This window comes from Perognathus longimembris, chromosome 13 (genome assembly GCF_023159225.1).
Source record: "Perognathus longimembris pacificus isolate PPM17 chromosome 13, ASM2315922v1, whole genome shotgun sequence".
Taxonomy (NCBI): Eukaryota; Metazoa; Chordata; class Mammalia; order Rodentia; family Heteromyidae; genus Perognathus; species Perognathus longimembris.
In genome coordinates this window covers 27,462,351-27,483,927 of record NC_063173.1, presented here as the reverse complement: position 1 = coordinate 27,483,927, position 21,577 = coordinate 27,462,351, and the positions used below count along the sequence as shown (strand labels likewise).

Genomic DNA, 21,577 nt, shown 5'->3' with positions numbered 1-21,577 from the left:
CCAGGGCCCTTGCTGGGAAGAGAAGACATAATACTGACTTTTAGGTTATTTGCCTCTCTGTACATCTTCTGACATGTAATTCCATGGCCACTATTGAGTCCATGTGCACTGTTTTGTTTTGTTTTTTACTATAGGCTTTTCTCAACGTGAAGTTGGGCCACCGGATGGATGCCTGTGCTCTTGGCATAAGCTTGTGAAGGCTTTTCTCTTCCTATTGAGGCTGGCCCATAACTTCTATGTACCTATCCAACACTGAAGCAGAATGTGGCAATAGAACATGTGTTATGTGTATTGTGTTCATTTCAGAGCAGAATCAAGCACCTAAGTTGACATCTAGGACAAGAGAGGCCTTGACATGGGACCTCGGAGACCTATCTCAGAGCAGGGAACCTGAGATTCCACATACTTACAAGAAGGGAAATTATATTTGCTTATTTAATGAGTACTCTATCCGACAGACTCTTCAAATCTAGGACTATTTCATGCAGTGCTTCTTGGAACCTAGCATAATCATGACCTGTGTAGATGTTTTCTGAATTGAAATAAAGTTGAATTGAAAACTGACAAAACAATCATTTAAACACATACAAGCGTTTAACTTTCCCAGTCTCTCTTCACCAGACCTTTCTCTCTGTCTCATTTTCTCTTCCTCCCTGTAAGGGACAATTAATAATTCAGCAGAGAATAGTGCATTCCAGTGGTTAAGAATATAACAATTTAATTGATATTTGTTCCTGCAGAAGCACAACAATATCTCCATTTCCCAGGAGGGCAATTTTCCATGGCTGTTCCAGGCTTCTCACAATAAAACAGATCAGTCTTGGGGAAACCTGAAGCCCCTTTGTTAAGAAAGAAAAATAGTGATTAATGCACTTGTAACAAACACGGTACTATGATCATCATGTTTTAAACATTGACATTTATTCAGGGTTTTTGTGGACTCATACATCATTAGGATAAATTGTAATTTATATTAGTATATAATAAGCAAATATATAATACAATAAATTGCATTTATACACATAAATACAAAATTTGAGGTAGGGCCTCAAGAATAATGACCTCTTAAATGAATAATGCACAGTATATAATATGTAGTCTATAAGATATATATATGTATATATGATGCATCATTTGTAACATAATATATTTTCTTCATGTACAGTTAATGAAAAAATATAAGGACCTGATTGGGGAACATATCTTTTTTTCATGGGCAACAGTACCCATATAAGATGCTTGCATTTATGATATTATCCATATGTAATTTAAGAATTAACCTATTCCTTGATAGGTCCATAATAAAGTGCAAAAAAATGGCCAACAAATGAGAGGCAAACAGCTCCTAGTCCATTACTAAGTATCACTCTAACAAAAAAACCCCAAAGGCAAATGGTTGCCTGAGATATAGCTTATCTACAGCAGGCAAATCAAACCACTGCTTGCTTTTCAGAGGTGAAAAACACCCAATCAAAAACACTTTCTCTTTGGCAGCAGGCTGTTCTGAGATGACCTGAATAAAGACCACATTTGACAATTTCTTGGCCTCTCTAGACCTGAAACAAAACCTGGGAAAGACAGGAAGCTTCACTTTGGGAAATCTGAGGGCCACTCCAGGGAAATGAGAATCAAGACCCAAATCACCTGCCTTTCCTTCTAGCCTGGAAGTTTTCTGGATGATACCCAGTATTAAAGAGGAAATGCTCATTTGTTGGCCTTGGCCTGTGTCCCTGAATGACAACCTGCTATGCAGAACACTTCCACTCAAGTCATCTGCATCAAAAACAAAAACACCTTGCAAACCCAACCCAGGTGCTCCAGGAGCAGTCTGTTCCTGCCACCACACATACATCTAGCAATAGTTACATGCCAGCCTCTGGGAATAATGAGGAAAGAAAAATCTGAATTAAAGCCATGGAAAACCCCATGCTGACAGGAGATGGTGGACAAGGAGCACGAGGCACATGAAGATCAATAGAAGACATACTGAAATGAAACCCCAAGTGCTATCACATAAGACATTGGCATAAAAACAACCCAAATCTTACCCAATTAAAGATCATCACATTAAACTCCCTTTTAAAGTGCTGCTCACTGAAATACAAGTTGATTCCATTTCTGATATTTTAGAAACACATTGGAAATTGCAAAGACATTGAGGTCATCAGGATTTTGCATCGACCACAGATATCATGCAATAAATAAATATATAAGAGAAAAAAACAACTACAAAAAAACCGGCACTGGACACATTTGTACACAACGAACACAGCCCTAAAAAAGAGTATAAGTTTCTAATATGCAAGACAAACATTTGCATAAGAAGCCACAACACCAATAGTTAAGAAATATACATTTTTTTTCTCTGTTAAGGATATTTCAGGGGAACTGTTTTTCACATATGGCTTGTTTTTCTCTGAATGGGTTTCTGGCATTTGTTGATGGTATGAAATTATCTCACAAGTGGAAACTACTTCATCGTGCTTCACAGGGAGCCAATGAAAGTCTTTTCTCAGGTGTTGTTGTTTTTGTTGTTTTTCTTTCTTCTCTTCAATTTGAAGGGCAGCTCTCAGGTGGCAGTATACTACAATGTTATTTATTTTATTTATATTCATTCACACTTTTTTTCTTCCAATTGACTGTGCGGAAACAAACCATCTGGTGGCACACATCTCAGTTCTCAGCATCCCAGCCAACTACACAGGAGGCACAACACTGGAGATACACAAGGCCTGAAAACAGCTCCCACACCAAACCCTTCCCTTCCAGGAAAAGCCTTGAAGGTGGACAGGGCTCTAAAAAAAGCCAATACAACCAAATTTAAAAGGTAACCATTTCTGGGGAAAGTTCAAAACTTTTCACCTGAGCCTCTTCCTTCAAGCAGATTTGATATTAAACTTGAAAATTGCAAGGAAAAATAAAATTTCAAAAATAAATAATGTTTTTTAAGTCCAGCTGTTCAAGAGGTGGCTATTGGATCTTATCTAAGGCCTTACAAACTCTAATAAACACAATGTAGCCAGTCCCAAACAGAAAGCTCACTAGCTAAGGAGGAAGGCTCTATCCTTATAATTAAGTCAACTTTCAATTGGTATCTGGCAACATCAATGGGGCTCCTCCCTCTTCTTTTGATTGAGGCAGCAGTAATTAGCAGAAATTGAGTTGGATTCCAGCATCAGACTCAGTATTAGCCAAGAGGTAACAGGAAAGCCAAAACCCATGCATCCTGACACAAACATAGCAACCCCATGAGAGAATGTGAATTGGTTTAAGCACTTTTCTTCAAACTTCAAATGGGAAAAGGGATCATTTCCAGGCCTATACTGTTTCTATACAGCCAACTCACTCCCCCAGCTACTGATTGGAAATGCTAATTTTTGGTGCCACCTTGTGTCATCTGGTACAGGAATCGGGGCATCTCATAAATATGGCTTTCTAAGGGAAATAAGTGCTGAGGAAAGATGGGTTATGGTGGTTATCAGCAGACAGGTGAGGCCGTGGCTCTGCTTCCTAAAGCTAAGTTTCGGGGAGTCTCTAGGTTTAGTCTCTCTGAGAGAGTCCAATAAAGCCTATCTTGGGGATACAGAGGGAAAGGAAAAGAATGAAGAGAGAAAAACACGCACTGGTGATGAAAGATGTGAAATCTACAGTTAAAACCCCATCTTTCTTTCCTTTCCTAAAACCTTTTTTTCCCCACAGGCTACTCTGGAAAGCTGGAAGTTCATAAAATCATTGGCAAATGATGATGATATTTGCCCTAGAAATGAAAGAACTCAATAAAATGAGTTGAGACACTTTTATACAAATGAAGTCATTGTTTTGAAAACATTATATAATCATCTGTTGTTGGGTTTCATTGCTGTTGGGCAGGATGAAAATGTCACATCGATACACAAGATTTGAACAGAAACACTTTGCCTGAGACCCTGTAATATGAAGAAAATGATTGAAATGGTCTCCTATGAAGGAAACAATTTTAGGTTTAGATATTAATACTGTCTGGGGAGGGGGAAGCTCAGACTACACTATTCTAAATGCACCATCTCTATAATGATTCCTAAGATATTTATAAGGATGGAAAACACCACTATGAGTACACACTACATGAGCACATTTTAAAAATCTCATATATGCATGTTCAGGATACAAGATTATAAAGGTTACAGCTTCACCAATCTCAGCCAACACATGATTTGCTCTCATTAGAGTGCAGTTACAATGAGCACTGTGCATAGGGAACTCTTGGAATTGAATTGGCTAAATGTCGCCTTAAAAGCTATAGTCTTAATTGGCTCACTCACTACTTACCTAAACTGTATTTATCAGATGCTTCTGTAAATACAGTGACCTAAGATGTACTACCAGAGTGATGAATATCATGACTGCTTTCCACTACATTCTTTATTTCTTTGATTTCTCTACGATCACAACTGGAATTTACTGTGAATGAAAAAGAGTGAAAATTGAGAAAGGGTCTTTTAAGAGTTTGTATCATATATACAAGAATCAGTAAATCTTGTTTTTCCCAGAGGTTGAGAGACAGGTATCTTCAGCTCTCAGAAAGACATTTAAAGAAGAGGAAACAAAGCATCATGACATTGGACTACTCTGCTTCGAGAATAGAGCTCTGCTAGGAACATAAAAATCAGGCACAAATATAGGATGGCTTCTTGTGTGCAGAGGTATAAGAAATAACCAACCAAAGTCACAAATGTATTTAAAAAATAATAACAAAATATGACTTGAGGGAAGATAATGGACACTTTACCCAGATGTCCACAGTGAATAGAGTGAAGTAGCCCAGTTGTGGCACACTCCAAGCCAAACGAAGGAAACAGATACCCAATTGTGACATCAAATACAAACTTAACCACTTTAATAGTGTCCAAATCTACCAGTTTTGTCTACGTCCAAAACCATTGTGAGCCACTGCTGTCCCTCTAAATGTGCCTGGCCTAACTTTCTCTCATCTGAATAAAATCACTGTATTTCTCAGCTCAGCTCTAAAATGCTGATGAATCCAAATGAACAGTCCTGGAAATCTACCATTCTCTACATGCCCTACTGGCTTCCCCCAGTGACAACACACAGTGGGCACTTCTCTATTGACCAAACCACAAAGACCTAACAGAACTCACCCAAGCAACCCATCCCCTCAGGATAAAGCATGAGCTCCAGGGAGCAGCCCTTCCAGAAAGTGACACCATAGTCTCAGGCAAGCAATTCATCCTGTGTGTATCTCACTATAGCATGCGACACTATGGCCTATTTATGTAACACTCTCATGCATGGCTGTGAACCAAGATGTCAGGAGAAAGAAGAAAAATGGGAATAAAACTAGGGGGGAAATCTTAAGGAGAGGCAGAGAGGAAAAACAGAAGGAAGTCTGAACTATCCTACACCATTGGACTAGCACTGGGTACCCAGTTCCAAATCCTTTACTGGCAGTTTGAGTCCCAGGGAAGAAGTGCCCAAGGGGTCAATCATATTCTTGTAACGCTCTCCACGGTGTTGAGCTAGGAATGGGCCCCAGTCTGGCTGTGGAGAACACACCAACTTCAGCCTCTGCAAAAACAAAATGTTAGAGACACACATGATTGTAGAAGTAGTGCACTGTATACCTACCCCTCCCCATGCTATTTACAATCACTTCTTCAGAGCACTTGTTGAAGCCAACAGTCCCCAACCTCACCTCTACAAGAGAGGCAGTTAGGAATCTTCATCCCCATTAACTAACTAGACCAAGTACAATAAGGAAGAGACTCAATTTGGTTCACTTGAAATTATTTACATCACTCTGCAAGCAATATTGCAATTGCTCCATGTTTGCCTTATACAAGATTAATAGAGGATAAAAGGCCCAGATTTTAATTACACATTTTCCCCCTCCAAATGAGCAGAATCTGTGAGTGCCTGTTTCTACTGCCAAACCAGTCAACAAAAGACTTGGGCTCAATGACTTTTGCTCTATAGTCTAAATAGTGAGTCGCTTCATCAAAATAATTTGAATTTGTTTAGGATTTTTCCAAAAAAGTATGTAAATGACCAGAGGAGGGAAAAAATGAAACCTGAAGAGTCATTTCCAGGAACCATTGAAAATTTCTAATTATCTGTTGACAAAACTATATACTCCCTAACTTGGTTTAGCAGTGTGAGTTTTCACAGGTGAGCTAAAAGTAACACAAGTGTCTCTACCCTTTCAACTGAATTTTTTTAGAAACCATCACTGGACTGGAATCTTTTCCAGGAAAAAAAAAACATATTTCTGAAAACATGAGCGGAAATAATTGTACGCTTACTACCTATTACTGTGAAGTTGGTTCTTTTAGCTGTTGGTTTAATCGCCCCTTAATTATCAGCATGTTGCCTTTGTTTCCCAAATCAACCATAATAAATTTATATAGCTGACTCATCAGTTTAGAGAATTTCCTAAGACAACAGAAGCTGAACATCTACCAGGATCTGTTTGAGCAAAGTTTTTCGAGGTCTGTTGGTGGAGAAGTTGATCTGGAGCAAGAGCAAGTTCTTCCTCCTGCCCCACTGCTGGGCATGCGTGCATGGGGCCACAGTTATTCACCACAAAAGGATACTTAACAGAATTTTCTGAGCACACAAACCAGAATACTGATTCAATAAGAAGACTCCTAGGCCTAAACAGCCCAGCTCTGTCCCCATCTGTAGACCCCAAGAAGATACTTGTGTGGCAAACTTACTATGACCTTATTCCCATTCTATTTGTTCTCTGCAGAGCCGCCTCATTATATCAATCTGGCTGCCCATAAACAAAGCCCATATTGCTGTTTTATACCCTCTGTTGTCAGGTATTTATGTCTTGATCTCATCTAGTGCTTCTCAAATTTGAGTATGCCTGTGAATCACTTGGAGGAGATATCCAGCCTCCTTTTCCCAGAGATCCTGGTTTGAGAAAGCTTCCTGGAGTCTAAACATCTGTAATGCCAACAGCTTTCCAGATATCTCCTGGATTGACCCCTAAGTAGCACGAGTCTGGCCCAAAAGGCCAGTCCCCTGCACCTTGATACTCCTAATACTCCTGTACAAGTGGTATTCAACAAAAGTCTGATCAACTGGATCAACAAGCAGCAGTCCCCTTTCTATCACCTCTAGGATGAAGGTAGATATTATTATTATTATTACAAAAGGGAAATAGCTTCAAGGAGGAATTAATAAAGATAGATCTCACTTCATTCCAGCCATATATATATGGAATATATATAATACATATATATATATATATTAGCAATGGTACTGAGGTTTATACTCTGGACTCCATACATGTTAGCAGGTGCTCTACCACTTGAGTCATACCTCTAGCTCTTTTGCTGGTTTTCTTGCTTTTAGTTATTTTATCTAAGGCAAGCTTTGTGTCAGCATCACCTTACCTATGTTTCCTGTGCAGCTGGGATCTCAGGTACATACCACCATACCTGACTTATTGGTTGGGATGTATTCTCACTAATGTTTTGGCACAAGCTGTCTTCAAGCTGTAATTTTCCCAAACTCTGCCTCCAGAGTAGCTGGGAATCCAGGCACGGACCACTAAACCTATCTCCTACATCCTGAGTTCTTATTACCATCGAAGAAAACAGTGAGACTTCATCAGGTTAGACCTCTCACTCATTCCTAACACTGGGACCAAAAGAAGGGGTGGTAATTTAAAATGTAACGGTAATTAATATTTAGGAGGAAGGAGGCTTGGATAGAAAGGCACATTAGGAAAGGGAAGAAAGAGCTGATGTGTGGTTCAAAACAAAAGAATGAGATTAAAATGGTGGAGAAGGTGAGAGGAGGCGGCCTCAGGAAAGAGGAGACACTTCGATCACTTATTCCCCAGAGCTGTCCCCACACACAGGAGCAGCATGACAAAGCTGGGCCTGTCGATTAGCTGAACACCTCCATGACAGGGGTAATAGATAATAAAACTGTGGCAACTGTAATCACTTAATCACTGCGTTTCCCTCTTGAGTACATTAGCTGGGTCTTTTGTGTGTGTTTATGTTGTTTTCTTTAAAACGCGTACCGCTTTTAGGAGCTCTCCTTCAGGAGAGAATAGGAGAACAGGGAAGAAAGCAAGTCGAATTACCTCAATAAATCTTCCCGGAGCCAGATGCATTTTTATCACAAACATAATCGGGATCCAGATAACTGAGCAGGCCAGCATTAGCCATCCGAGCACCATGGACCAGTTCGGGTAGCGGTAAGAGCCATAGGTCATTGGCTCCCACTGGTAAAAGCTAAAACAAAGGATAAACTGGGGGGGGGGGTGAGAGAGAGAGAGAAATCCACATGTTAGGGTGGTGCTGTGGATCATGCATTATTCAACAGGCCTGTGTGGAACTCGTTATGAGCCTGATGCATTCATTTCCATTATCTTATTTTATATCCATGTCCGCTCTGAAACAGAATTTTCCAAATGAAGAAACTGAATTTCAAAGAGGAGATGATGACATACATTTACTGCTGCTGCCCCAGCATTTGCCATCCCCTAGGAATTGTGTGTCTGTGTGTGTGTGTGTGTATGTGTGTGTGTTATGTACAGACAAGCTGAGATGAGCTAAACAGATAAGTCAGCAAAGTGACTAACAGGAACAAGTGGGAGGGAAGAAGGGACTGAGAGTTTGCAAGGGACCGTCTGAATTTCCAGCCATGGATAATCAAGCTTGTTATAAGAATAAACTATGTTAAATTTATCCACTTTTAATTTTTTAAAGGACTAGCTTTTTCCTTGCATGAGGGATGGCCCACATCCAGGCGCTGCCTTTTCAGCTGTCTGAGTGAGACTCAAAGTGGTCCCTAAGCAGTGACTGAGCCAGAAGCCTGGTCCTATAATAAGCTATTGGGCAAGCAGAGAAGTTCCACAGTTCCCTCTCCAACTGACTCAAGGTGAACGAGTGTCACTGCCAAACAGTGAGCCGAGAGCCCAGAGACCAGCAGGCTAATCTTGGCTCTACCATTAATTAGCTAAGGGACCTTTATGTCTCAGGCTTCTCTGCTATAAAATGGATATGTTTCACACCATGTGTACAGTACAGGAGTTTGGGAATAAGAGTCTGATAGTTGCTCAAGCATTTCCCTCCCCAGATTTTAAGAGAGGTCATGATTCATTTTCTGCCCATTATCTCCTATCACTGCACACTTGGCTGGAAAAAGACATAGGATCTCTCTGAAGGCTCAGCCAGTGCAGCTGAAGAACAGAAAATGCATCTGCTGAAAGCAGAGGCACTTGCAAAGTTGGATCGTGAGTTCCAGCTGCTCTAGCCAAGCCTTTAAGGATAGGGGAATATTTCCCTGGGAAAATCATGTGGCTTCTGGTACTAATCCTGCCCATGGCAGATTCAGCCTAAAATTCCTTCCCCACCTGAATCCTATTCCCATCTCTTCCTCTCCCATCCCATTAAGCTGTGAAATAACTATCTAAGAAAGACTAGGAGAAATAACATCAGGGAAAAGATGATAGGGAAGTGTTTAGGAAATACATGACACACTATACAAATAGAAGGCATCTATATTATTGTTGCAAATCCCAGGCTGCTCGAGCAAATGATTCTTTTGATGCAACAATAATCCAATATATTGATTTAAAGCAACATGAGCCCAAAGACAACTGTTGAGAAAAAAAATGTTACTATAGGAAGAGATGTCGCCTATTCTATGCCCCTTTTGAAACACTTGCCCCTAGAGTTATAAGCTTTACTAGCCAGTCTATTGGAAGTAGGGCCTAATATAATTATGGTAAGCTGCTCCATTTCATTTACTATATAAATAGCAATACATCTGCTTATGTGTGTGCATAACTCAGAAACGTGATCTGACTATGTATACGATAATTGCATGGAGAATATTTATAGCTCCATAAATCCATGAAGACACATATAAAAATGATTAATTTTATTTCAGGAGCTCTGAAGTAATTTAAACCTATAATCTCAACCTATTCTAGCACACCACAAATACCATTTTACAGAAGGGAAAAACGCAAAAGTTAAGTAAGGTTTGGTCCTTAGATACCCATTTCCAGTTGCACAAACATTACATCAAACTTACAGGTACAGACCTGTTCCTTGCCATAAATTTCCCTTTGCCAAGTCAGCTCTAATAAACCTTACAGATGGGCCTGGCCATGAGAGATGACAATTTTTCCACCAAGTCAGGCCTACACTGATGTTTTGCTGATAGCAGCCAAAGGGAGCAATGCAGAGAGATTGGTTGGTAGTTGATGGTAATGAAATTGACCATCTCTAATCATCCGCAACTTCCAATGAACACAGAAAGGAAATCTGGTCCAAGAGCTTCTCTGTGATCTGGATGCAATTTCTAACATGAATTTTGTTATGTTTTTATGTTTCATTTTTGCTTAGCTTGTGGGGCTTGAACTCAGGGCATGAGCACTGTCCCTGAGCTCTTTTTTCTCAAGATCAGCACTCTAACACTTTGAGCCATAGCTCCACTTCTAGTTTCTTGATGGTTAATTGGAGATAAGAGTCTCTTGCACTTTCCTGCATTGTACCACTGTCTTCAGATCACAGCCCCCTAAGTAGCTAGGATTCCATGTGAGAGTCACCAGTGCCTGGCTTAACATGAGTTTATAACCAAAATCTATTAAGGCACAGAGGAGTTGAGGAACTTCACAAAAACAAACAAACAACAACAAAAAAGAACCACACAAGTCCCTGGAATTCTTCCTTGATCATAAGATTAGGACTATTTGAACCCCAAAAGGCCAAACTCTACCAGAAGACGAACATCTTGGCTTTTAAGAAATGCCTATAGCAGGGGCCTGAATCCTAGACAGCGCTGCATATGATATTTGCCCCTGTAAACCTTTGGTCAAGTTTCTTATACTCTCCAAGCCTCAGTACACACATCTGTAAAACAGGGTGAGAATCATCCAGCAGGCATAGTGGCCATAAAAGACAGTATTGATCAGAAAACCCTATCTCATGCTACACCTCCACATGCACGAGGGCTGGTTATTTCTGCATGGTCTGCAGAACCTAACAAAACTCTCTGAAGTTTAATTTCTTCTAGGACAGGAGAAAAAGGGAAGGCAGAATCTAGAACAGATTCTAAGTTTGACTCAGCCAAGAATAAACTATGAAGAACGGGGGAAGGGCAAACTCCAGTTCTTCACACAAAGTTCAGTCCTGAACTCAAGAGATGGAAAGTCTTTCTGAAGCTTTTTCAACTCTTATTCCCCACAACTCTGATGGGAATTTTGAAGTAAACTACAAACTGAAATATGTATATAGATGTCTGTGTTCATTCTGAGGGAAAGTAATGACAAATGCTTTTCATGTTCTAAACCTTTTTGCTTTTCAAAATGAAGAAACTATGGTGTTTTGATGGATGGAAAGAAGGTAGGAAGGAAGGAAAGAAAGAAGGAAGGGAGAGAGAAAGGGAGTGAAAGAGGGAGAGATGGAGGAGGAAGGTATGTTTTTTCTAGCCTACTCTATTTTCAGCCATCCTTTCTTGTGTTTCTTAAGTAATGCTAAAATCCCCTAGAAAAAAAATGGTCTTGATCAGTTTTCTAGCGCCATCTACTGGGACAAACAGAAATTACAGACAGCTTCTTCCAGCTTTGCCAACTTGGAGCCAAAAAGGAGGAAAAGAGGAAGATCTCCATTAATCATTAATCCTAGAGAACCAAGTGAGGCCAACTTGACAGTTACAGCACAATAACGAAGGTGACAAGATGTGAATGAATGCTGGTCCCTGTGCAAATTTACTGACAACACAAAAGGCTCTGATCTTTAAAAGGTTTGAATGTCAGCTGATCTGAAAATGTCACCTAATGACAAAGTAGTCCTCAAAAGCAATAGAATGAACAATGAAAGTGTAATTAATGCTATAATCCTTGTAGATCCACAGTATTGAGTACTGGTTGGGTGAATGCATATTGGGGCTAGACTACAGACTACCTGGGTTCAATTACAGTTAATGACTAGATTCACAATGCTATACGCAAGTCATTTAATATCTGGGCTTTAGTTTCTCATCAGCAAAATGGAGATAATCAGCTTCACTGAGATGCTTAGAGAGATGAGGCTGTAGATACAAAGGACCTTGAATAGAGCCTGAGACAGGTACCACACTGTAGATGTCTGCTGTGATTGCTTGCTGCCTGCTGGTAGTTCGTAAGACACACACACACAAAAAAGAGCTATGATGGAAAAAGTTCCACAGAGTTGCTTCAAAGACCTATGTATTAGTCTCAGCTCTGCGCCTGACCAATGAAGCAACTTTTTAGATAAGCCATTTCACCTCTCTGAACTTCAATTTCCTTACCTAAAAGACAAGAATAAACCCATCCCATCAGCTTGACAGGCTTACACATGTGTTCTAATATTTATTTTAAGAAATCATTTACACATGCAAGGAGCTATTGGTATAAAAAAAAGCATGCAAGTCTTACAGTTAAAATGGTTGGGGTTACAAATGCCCAACAGACTTTCCAGAAAATATTGGGCTGGAATCCAATCATCATCTCGATATCTTCACAGAATCTTTGCAGGCCTGCACATAGACAAGCAAAAACCACGTGAATGCAATGACAGAGGGAGAGGAGGAGGCAGAGGCAGGGGGGCAAGTACTCAAGACTGTCCGTCATTCAAGCACCATTGGCCAGGGGTGGGCCCAGCCTAGTATCAGCCTGACCCCTACTATTCAAGGGGACATTAGACAAGTAACTCACAGCCAAAAAGATTAGGGCAAATTGAACATTGAAATAGATATTAATGACTCTCTGCAGTAAAGTTCAAAACTGTCAGCCCAGAGTGACATCTGAAAGGTCAGCTCCAACCCAGCCCCAGTGTCCTAGAACTGTCACAGTCTGACAGTACTGTGTGGCTATCCGGGTATGTGGCTATTTTGTGAAACAGCCTTATAAGCTTCTGGCAAGACCAATTAAAATTGTGGCCAATGAGAAGAGTGAATTTGAAAAGCCTCAGGATTTAGAGTGAGAATTGCTCTCCAATGGTATTTTTGTCCCTCATCTGCCCAAGAACACTATTTCTGTGAGTCCACTTATCTCTGTTCTGGGTAAGATGATCATGACAGGCCCTGGTGGTTTCAAGTGGCCATCACCCACTTTGTTGGAATGAAAAGCCTGCTTCTAAGTGAGTCAGTAACTTCACTGAAGTAAAATGCAAAGGAGACAGTCACTCTCTTCACCCCATATCACTACCTTTCCTGGCCCCTCTTGGTTGAGGAAAGATTTTTTAACCACTCCTTGAAAGGAAAAGCCACTGGTAAATGTTTTTGAATAAGGAAGTTCTCTGCATCCTTCACTGAACTTAATTAGAAATGTGTTCTCATAACCAAGGGATTGACAGCTAAGGAATTTGAAAGGTTACTGAGTTCACACTCCTTTGTATTCAAGCAGGTCTGAAAATTCGTCCCACTGTGCATTCAAGATATGTGTTTCTTGAAGAGAAATTTAAACTAGGAAACTGTTGGTGGAAATATGTTAGTTCAGTTATTGTAGAAAATCACCTGGAGTCTTCTCAAAAAGTGGTTTTTTTAAAAAAAAAATGCATGACCAGGGACAGGAATGTGGCTTAGTGGTAGAGTGCCTGCCTAGCATTCACGAAGCCTGGGGTTTGATTCCTCAGTACCACATACACAGAAAAGGCCAGAAGTGACACTGTGACTCAAGTGGTAGAGTGCTAGCCTTGAACAAAAGAAGCTCAGGGACAGTACCAAGTGCCTGAGTTCAAGCCCCAGGACTGGAAAAAAGAAAAAAACAATACATGACCAGTGATCCTACTACTTGGTATACATCCCAAGAACTTGAAATCAGTATGTTAATGAGATAACCTCACTCTCATGCTTATGATCGCATTATTCACCAATTCTTACCTATGAAATTAACCTAAGCATCTATCAACTGAGGAATGTAAAAAGAAAATGTGGTATATATACACAATAGAATATTATGTGGCCTTTAGAACGAGGGAAAATATGTGATATGCAACCACATGAATAAAACCAGGCACAAAAAGAAAAATACCAGATGTGCTGTCATTTATACATAAAACCAAAATCTTTTAAATTTTTTTTTTTTTTTTTTTTTTTTTTTGCCAGTCCTGGTTGGACTCAGGGCCTGAGCACTGTCCCTGGCTTCTTTTTGCTCAAGGCTAGCACTCTGCCACCTGAGCCACAGCGCCCCTTCTGGCCGTTTTCCATATATGTGGTGCTGGGGAATCCAACCAAGAGCTTCATGTGTAGGAGGCAAGCACTCTTGCCACTAGGCCATATTCCCAGCCCCTCAAATTTTCACTTACAGAGCAGAGAAGGAAATGGTGGTTATAAAAGACTAAGGAGTGCATAAGGGGTGATGTTGGTCAAAAGGCACATTTCAGTAAGAGAAAAATGGAAGTGTTTGTGACTATTAGTTTAATTACTTCAACACTACATTCTACCTTAGATATGTATATTCTGTATTGCATTGTCCCCCCTAAATATATAATTAACCAATACTCAATAAAAATATACAAAGCTTTGTAATTTAAATATATTCTTTCATATATATATATATATATTAGACTTTAAAGTTTAACCCCCAAAAAGTCATCTCCAGCCACCATTGTCAAACAATGGTTTCTGAGATCATTTATAGCCCTTAGTTTTGTTTCTACTTCCTGTCAAGCTCAGACCCAGAACATCAGCCAGCTCTTATTATTAGATTCACACACACACACACACACACAACCAATGTAGAAGACAGTCAGGATCCAGGTTGGCTATAGAGAATCGGCTGTCCCAGAAAGTTTAGAAACTCACCAAAGACGACTTTTCCCAAATGATTCTATAATTTCTCTTCTGAGATCCCTGCTCTACTTAAAGGTAAGTTTGTTTGATAGCTGTCATTCATAAATGTTGTACATTTATGAGAAGAGCACTGGACCAGGAGGTCCTTCACCTTCCCTTCTGCCTCTAACTCCTGTGAGGCCTTCTCCCCTTCCTTAGCCCTTGTTGGTTTATTGAGGGAATTGAGCTGCATGAGCTATTGGGGACTGTCTAAAGAGGTCAAAGCATGGTGCGGGGAAACTCCAAGTCTATAGACATGAACTAAACTCAGACTTTACAAAGTTCAGGTTTGTTTCTGTGATTGTTTCATTTAGTGTTTTATCAAGTACCTCCAGCTAAGTGACCTGCAGACAATAGGCTCCTTGGGCAAGATGATACAAGAAAAAGCAAAGAAACAGAAGTCACAAGGCACTTAAAAAGCATACCAGAACACTGAAAGCAGGCCTCAGCTTAGAAAGGAAAGAAAGAGAAATGGAAGGAAAGAAGCCAAGGAGGGAGGGAGGGACTGACAAGAGGAGGGAGGGAAAGCAGGACAAGGTAAGGGGGGATGAGAGGAGAGAAAAAAGAGAAGAGTAGGAAGGGGAAAGGAGGAAAGGGAGGAAAGGAGAGGGGAGAGGAGGGAAAGGGAAGGAGCAGGAAGGAAGGAGGAAGGCTGACTCTGGAAACTTATGTTATCATCTTTGCTCTTGTAGCCAAGTTCTTCCTCTCCACAAAACCATCGATCATCCCTAAGAGATGAAGATGCATGGCTTCAATGGTTACGCTGACTTAGCCGGGTTACAGTTAGATATGAGGAAGACAGCTCACAGTCACCTCTAGAAAGAAGGATATTGTGGTAAAAAAAAAAAAAAGCACCCAAACTTCCCCAGAGGGGAAGGGGAAGAAGGGCTTGACCCCAAGCTGAACAGAGCAGTGGGTAATGGGAGCTCTGTCTGCAGCAAGTGGCAACTTGTTATAGAAAAGTAGTCCCAGGACAGCAGTGATGGTCTTGGGTAACAGGGGCAGTTCAGACCCTAGAAAGTCATCTTCCTCCCTGGGCCTAACATGAGGGAACTGGACACCCAGCCTCTGTCCCAGATCACTCCAAATCCTGCAATTACTATCTGTGCTTCTTATATAGAGACTGGCCCTCCACGGCAGCCTCGAGGCATCATTTGAGCAACCTGCCTGACTGTACCCTCATGATTTTCAACCTCTCCAGTCCCCTTCACCTCTGCCTCATTCCATCTCCCATTCAGCCACAGCCCTTGCCCCCATGCCTCACACCCAAGCCCCCTTCTGAGTCCCTTACTGAATTAATGGTTGTTGATTCTATTATTTTGTATTTATTATATTGTTTTATCATTTGCCCTGCCTGCTCTTTCTTGGGAGCTAGTTGGCAAAGCCACCTGAAGGTAAGAAGCTACTCCAACCCTCCCCATGTTTCTGGGAACACATAGAGTACTTAACAAACACCTAATATCTGTACGCTAACTCACACATTGACCTGTATGATCTGAGCCTCTTGTTCTTAGTGTGTATTGAGCCTACGTAGAGTCTGGAAGTCTACTTCCTGAAGTATGAGGGTCACACCAATGTCTTTCTAGTCAAAAACATAAGTGGCATTGAAGTATAGGTATGGGTAGGGGGGCACAGAAGAAAATATGGTTTCGATATGTAGAGCTCTGAGGGAGAGAATTTAGGGTTGCTTTGGAAATTTGTTTTATTTTGTTTTGGTTTTTTATAGTTTTAATTTTCTTCTGTACTGGACAAAAATCTTCCTAAGTTCATCCAGAAGGATGGGCACCATGTAGAATTCATTGCCTGATAGGAATATACTACCACCATCATCACCACCACCACCCGCATGAGGGTGTGGAGGGACAGTCTAGGGTGGGATGTGAAATGAGCAAGTAACCAAAGTGGTGAACAGAGCAAAACCAACTATCTTATATATTATATAGTGAGATGTGGTGAGCCAACAGTTAGGGGATGGGACATTTGGTCAGGGATTGTTCCTCTTAGCCAGGATCCTGGAAAGTGACTACTTTAAAAATTGGTTAAAGGAATCACTCCTATAGCAAACTGAGGTAGCTTCACCTTTGAAAGTTGGTAATTCCCACCTGGAGAAGAGACGTAGAGGGGTGCTGATTTAAGAATTTCAATAAGCGGTTTCAATCTAATGATGAAGTCTGATAAAGGTACCAGGCACCCACTGGTAGCTCATGCCTGTAATTCTAGCAACTTGGGAGGCTGAGATCTGACTGAGAATTGTGGTTTGAAGCCAGCCCAGGCAGGAAACTCTGTAAGACTCTTATCTCGGGGCTGGGGATATGGCCTAGTGGCAAGAGTGCTTGTCTCATATACATGAGGCCCTGGGTTCAATTCCCCAGCACCACATATATAGAAAATGGCCAGAAGTGGTGCTGTGGCTCAAGTGGCAGAGTGCTAGCCTTGAGCAAAAAGAAGCCAGGGACAGTGCTCAGGCCCTGAGTCCAAGCCCCAGAACTGGCCAAAAAAAAAAAAAAGACTCTTATCTCCAATAAACCACTCAGAAAAAGGCAGAAGTAGTGCTGTCGCTCAAATGGTAGAGTGCTAGGGAGCCATGAGCAAAAGAAGCTCAGGAACAGCATCCAGCCCTAGGACTGGCTAGCACACCTGCACACACACACACATATACACACAAATGTGCCTGTCATACAGAAAATAGTGGCATCTTCTGTAAATGAGTGATGATGAGAAATAATTGGAAAACACAAATCTCTGCAATTCACTGCAGCCTGGAAGGTAATGCAATTAGACCAATTGGGTTCCTTTTCTTTCTTCTCCTGTTAACATCCAACTACCCTACATTAACCTTGCACTAGTTTTCAGCCTCATCATTTCAGTACAGAATGAAGTAACCTTGGGGAAAGGGGGGGGTACAACTTGCACTCTTGTGGGGGATATTTTTTCATCTCTGAACAACTATGCTAACTTATCTCAACTATTTCTGCCTGAGATTTACTTCATAACACTCCATTAGAGCCAAGTCCAGCCCAAGCCCAGCACAGAGTCACCCTGGTTCTGAAATCTGGCCCAGTAGCAACAACTCCTAGAGACCAGAAGATGCCTTATCTCCAGGAAAATTAGCACATCCCAGGAATTAGCATAAGCCAAGAAATGAAACACTTGGGAATTATTTATTCTTTCAAAACCAAGAGATCTACTGACAGACTTACCAGACTTATGGGGCTAGGGGAAGAGGGGAGCGGGGAGCTACTTAACTTCTAAGAATAGAAATGTTAAAAGGTTTCTGTTTTAGTAATGCTTTTAAAGCACATTGAACAGGCCTGTTAATAGGAAAGAGCTGTACAAATGTGCCTTCTGTGTCAATTAGCAGCTAGAAAACAGCTAAAAGCCATGTTTTTAAATGAAGAAAACAGGTAAAAGCGAAAACAATCTGTACCTAAGCAGTGCCGCAAATGAACTGTTTTTCACAACTTTATAAATAAATGATCCCAGCTTACCTAGAGACCCACATGGGTTTCTGTTTCCAAATGATAACTTTTTCATATATCTCAAAGTCAAGGATTTTGGTATCTAGGCAAAATGTTAGAACTCACTGCAGTGGATTGGACTGGGCTTGTGCCATTCTCTGCTCAGGTAGAAAGCACTCTAAAATCTCCCCACTCTCTGGCATCAGTCTCCATCACAGTCGCTACAGTGCCGTCTGCTGTGTCAGCCAAAAGGTTTGGCAGCCTGATCTCATGAACTCACCAGGGGAGCTGGCATGCCTGCCCATTCCTCTTGCCAGGAACTAAACTCTCCCTGCAGAGGGGATGTGATCTCTAGTCTGAGAAAAATTCATCTTCAACTAAAATCCAAATATGATCATAATATCTTCTTATTTTAGTGGTACCCAGATTTTACACGATCCTCCTCCATTTTAATGAGTTTTCCAAAGAAACCAGACTCTGTGGTGGCCCTGTGGGTAGGAGGCTAACATTCCATGTTAAGGATGGACACACAGCTTGGCTGGGCACTCATTTTAAAAGCAGAGCTCTGCAGACACCTCAAGCCTGGACTCCATTCCTCCAGACTCAGAGGTGCCTTTGAGGACACCAAACCCTGTGCTCTAAATTATATCCTGTCCTGAACTTCCTTTTGTTTGTTTGTGCTGGTCCTGGGGCTTGAACTCGGCATCTGGGTGCTATCTCTGAGCTTTTGTGCTCAAGGCTAATGACCTACCACTAGAGCCAGAGCTCCACTTCTGGATCTTTAGTGGTTAATTGGAGATAAGAGTCTCATGGAATTTCCTGAGTGGGTTGGCTTTGAACCAGGATCTTCAGATGTCAGTCTTCTTGAACAGCTAGGATTATAGGTGGCAGCCACCTGCACCTGGCTTGCATTTCCTTTTATATTAGAGCCTGTGGCTATCTTTGGAAGCATTTGAAATTGTTAGACTGAACTGGAAAGTTTTATCTTCCTGATATTAGCTACTGTGGCCTTATCTATAGTTGAAGGCCTTAACCTAGGAACCATTCTGAACATTCTTCTAGACACAAAGAAATCAGTACTGAATCAAACAGAACTTCCTTTTGCTGACTAGAGGGACACACTAGGAGCCCTCCAGGCCAAACCTCAGAAACAAACACTGCACCCATGGAAGAGACAACAGCTGATGGCTCACTGTTCTTGTTGTTCTTGATAATAGTCCCACTGATTATGGCATGCAGATGGCTATGAGAATGGGAGAAAGAAGGAACTCTAGGAAACTGGAAGTTTATTCTTAGGAAAATGTGACACTGATATACCATATCATGAGTTTCTCTGATGCTAGTAAGGTTTCCCAAATATCTGTGAGTCGAGTGGTCTCTGGTCTCATTATTATATTCAGGGAGAAGCGACAAAGCAACTCTTCACCTCAAGCTATGCGTGTTCCCCAGCTACTAAGACCAGGAAACAATTCCACATGGTCACACTGCCCTCCTCCTCCCTCACCTGGCTATTGGCCATAGGCAGTCACAGTTCATTTGTCAGACCATACACAAAGGCTGGATATCTTTGACTAGAAGATCACCATTAAATCTGGATCCACACAGGAATATGGTGCTGGAGATGAATCTGTTCAAAGCGCACTGCGTACATGTGTGCAGTTATCACAGTGAACCCCCTCGCAGTACAAATGCACACTAATTCAAAAATAAAACAAATCTGTATCAGAGCAGTCCTGGGAAATAAAGATGTGACTGAATCCTATAAATAGGAAAACCTTACTTGTCAGGAATGCCTTGCCAATTTGGGGGTCAACCTGGGCAATAGCACTGTGACTCGCTTACCATAGACATAGGAGATCCCAACAAGCTCAAAAATGGCAATGATGACAAGGGCATAGGAGGCAGCATATGTGTCCACAAGCTGAAACATGTAAATTCCACCCTAAGGGGAGAGAGAGACAAACAACGTCAAAGAGGTCCTGGAGCCAGCTGGACTCTATCTTCCCACTTCTAATAGTGAAGCTTCTCCATCCTCAGGAGAGTCAGGAGAATACACGCATCAAAGGATCCTCTCCCCCCAACAGCAGTAACCTCATCACCTTACCTGGTCAAGGACAAGGAAGTTGCCAGATTAGCAAAGCTGACCCGTGACAAACTCAGAATTAATCAATAACATAATCACACACACACACACACACACACACACACACACACACACACACACACACACACACCAAAAAAGTAAGGCAATGTCTTATTTCTCAAAGACAAAAATTGTGAAAAAAAAAAAAGTATGTGAAAGTATGGAGGAGTTCCTGGAGTGTTGACTTTTTGCTGTAAGCAATCAGTGATCGTTTCGACTCATGAACCAGCATTTGACCTTTACGTATCTCTGAGCATTCCTCACACAAGCTTATGAATCTTAATCCTTATTCCTACTATTTAAATCACTCTAAGATTGATGGGGCTTGGAGACATCTCATTCCAATCCATCATTTATGGAGGAAGAAACTATGGTCCAGGGTGGTGACTCATTCAAGGTCACAGAGACAGCAAGATATATATATATATATATATATATATATATATATATATATATATATAGAGAGAGAGAGAGAGAGAGAGAGAGAGAGAGAGAGAGAGAGAGAGAGAGAGAGAGAGAGAGAGAGAGATGCTGAGTTAACAGCCAATGTACCAAGACATTCGGGACTTGAAAAAAATCCTAGCGATGATGGAGATTCACATATGATCAGTAATATCTTAGAAACTTATCTGGTTGATTAACTTGGAGTTTTATGTTTTCTTCTTTTTTTTTTTTTTTTTTTTTTTTTTTGGCCAGTCCTGGGGCTTGGACTCAGGGCCTGAGCACTGTCCCTGGCTTCTTTGTGCTCAAGGCTAGCACTCTGCCACTTGAGCCACAGTGCCACTTCTGGCCATTTTCTGTATATGTGGTGCTGGGGAATTGAACCCAGGGCCTCATGTATAAGAGGCAAGCACTCTTGCCACTAGGCCATATCCCCAGCCCGAGTTTTATGTTTTCTATTTTCTCTTTTGTTGTTGTTTTAGAGATAGTATGTATCTCAGCCTTCATGTGAAGTACTACCGTGCCTGGCTATATTTTCCATTTTCTTTCAGCAGGATGCATCTGCCTTGTTGGCTCAAGAATGTTACATCTCAATTATTAAAATGCTAGGAGCATTACCAGTAGTAGCCAAGGTGACATATTTTTCCTCGGCAGTCAGAATCCCTAGTGAAATGGTGCCATCTACATGGAAGTGATAGTGGTTTGGGCT

General features: G+C 41.2%; 1 protein-coding gene across 1 annotated transcript in view; it reads right to left on the bottom strand.

Annotated features, from left to right (window-relative positions):
* Window positions 1-5,341: 5,341 nt before the first annotated feature.
* Window positions 5,342-21,577, bottom strand: part of Slc6a5 (solute carrier family 6 member 5) — a 53,595-nt gene continuing 37,359 nt past the window's right edge. The window contains exons 13-16 of the mRNA XM_048359953.1: window positions 20,127-20,226; window positions 12,431-12,531; window positions 8,102-8,269; window positions 5,342-5,565 (exon numbers count right to left, since the gene is read on the bottom strand). Coding sequence (XP_048215910.1) covers window positions 5,410-5,565; window positions 8,102-8,269; window positions 12,431-12,531; window positions 20,127-20,226 — 525 coding nt within the window. The 3' untranslated portion in view covers window positions 5,342-5,409. The remainder of the gene's footprint in view (window positions 5,566-8,101; window positions 8,270-12,430; window positions 12,532-20,126; window positions 20,227-21,577) is intronic.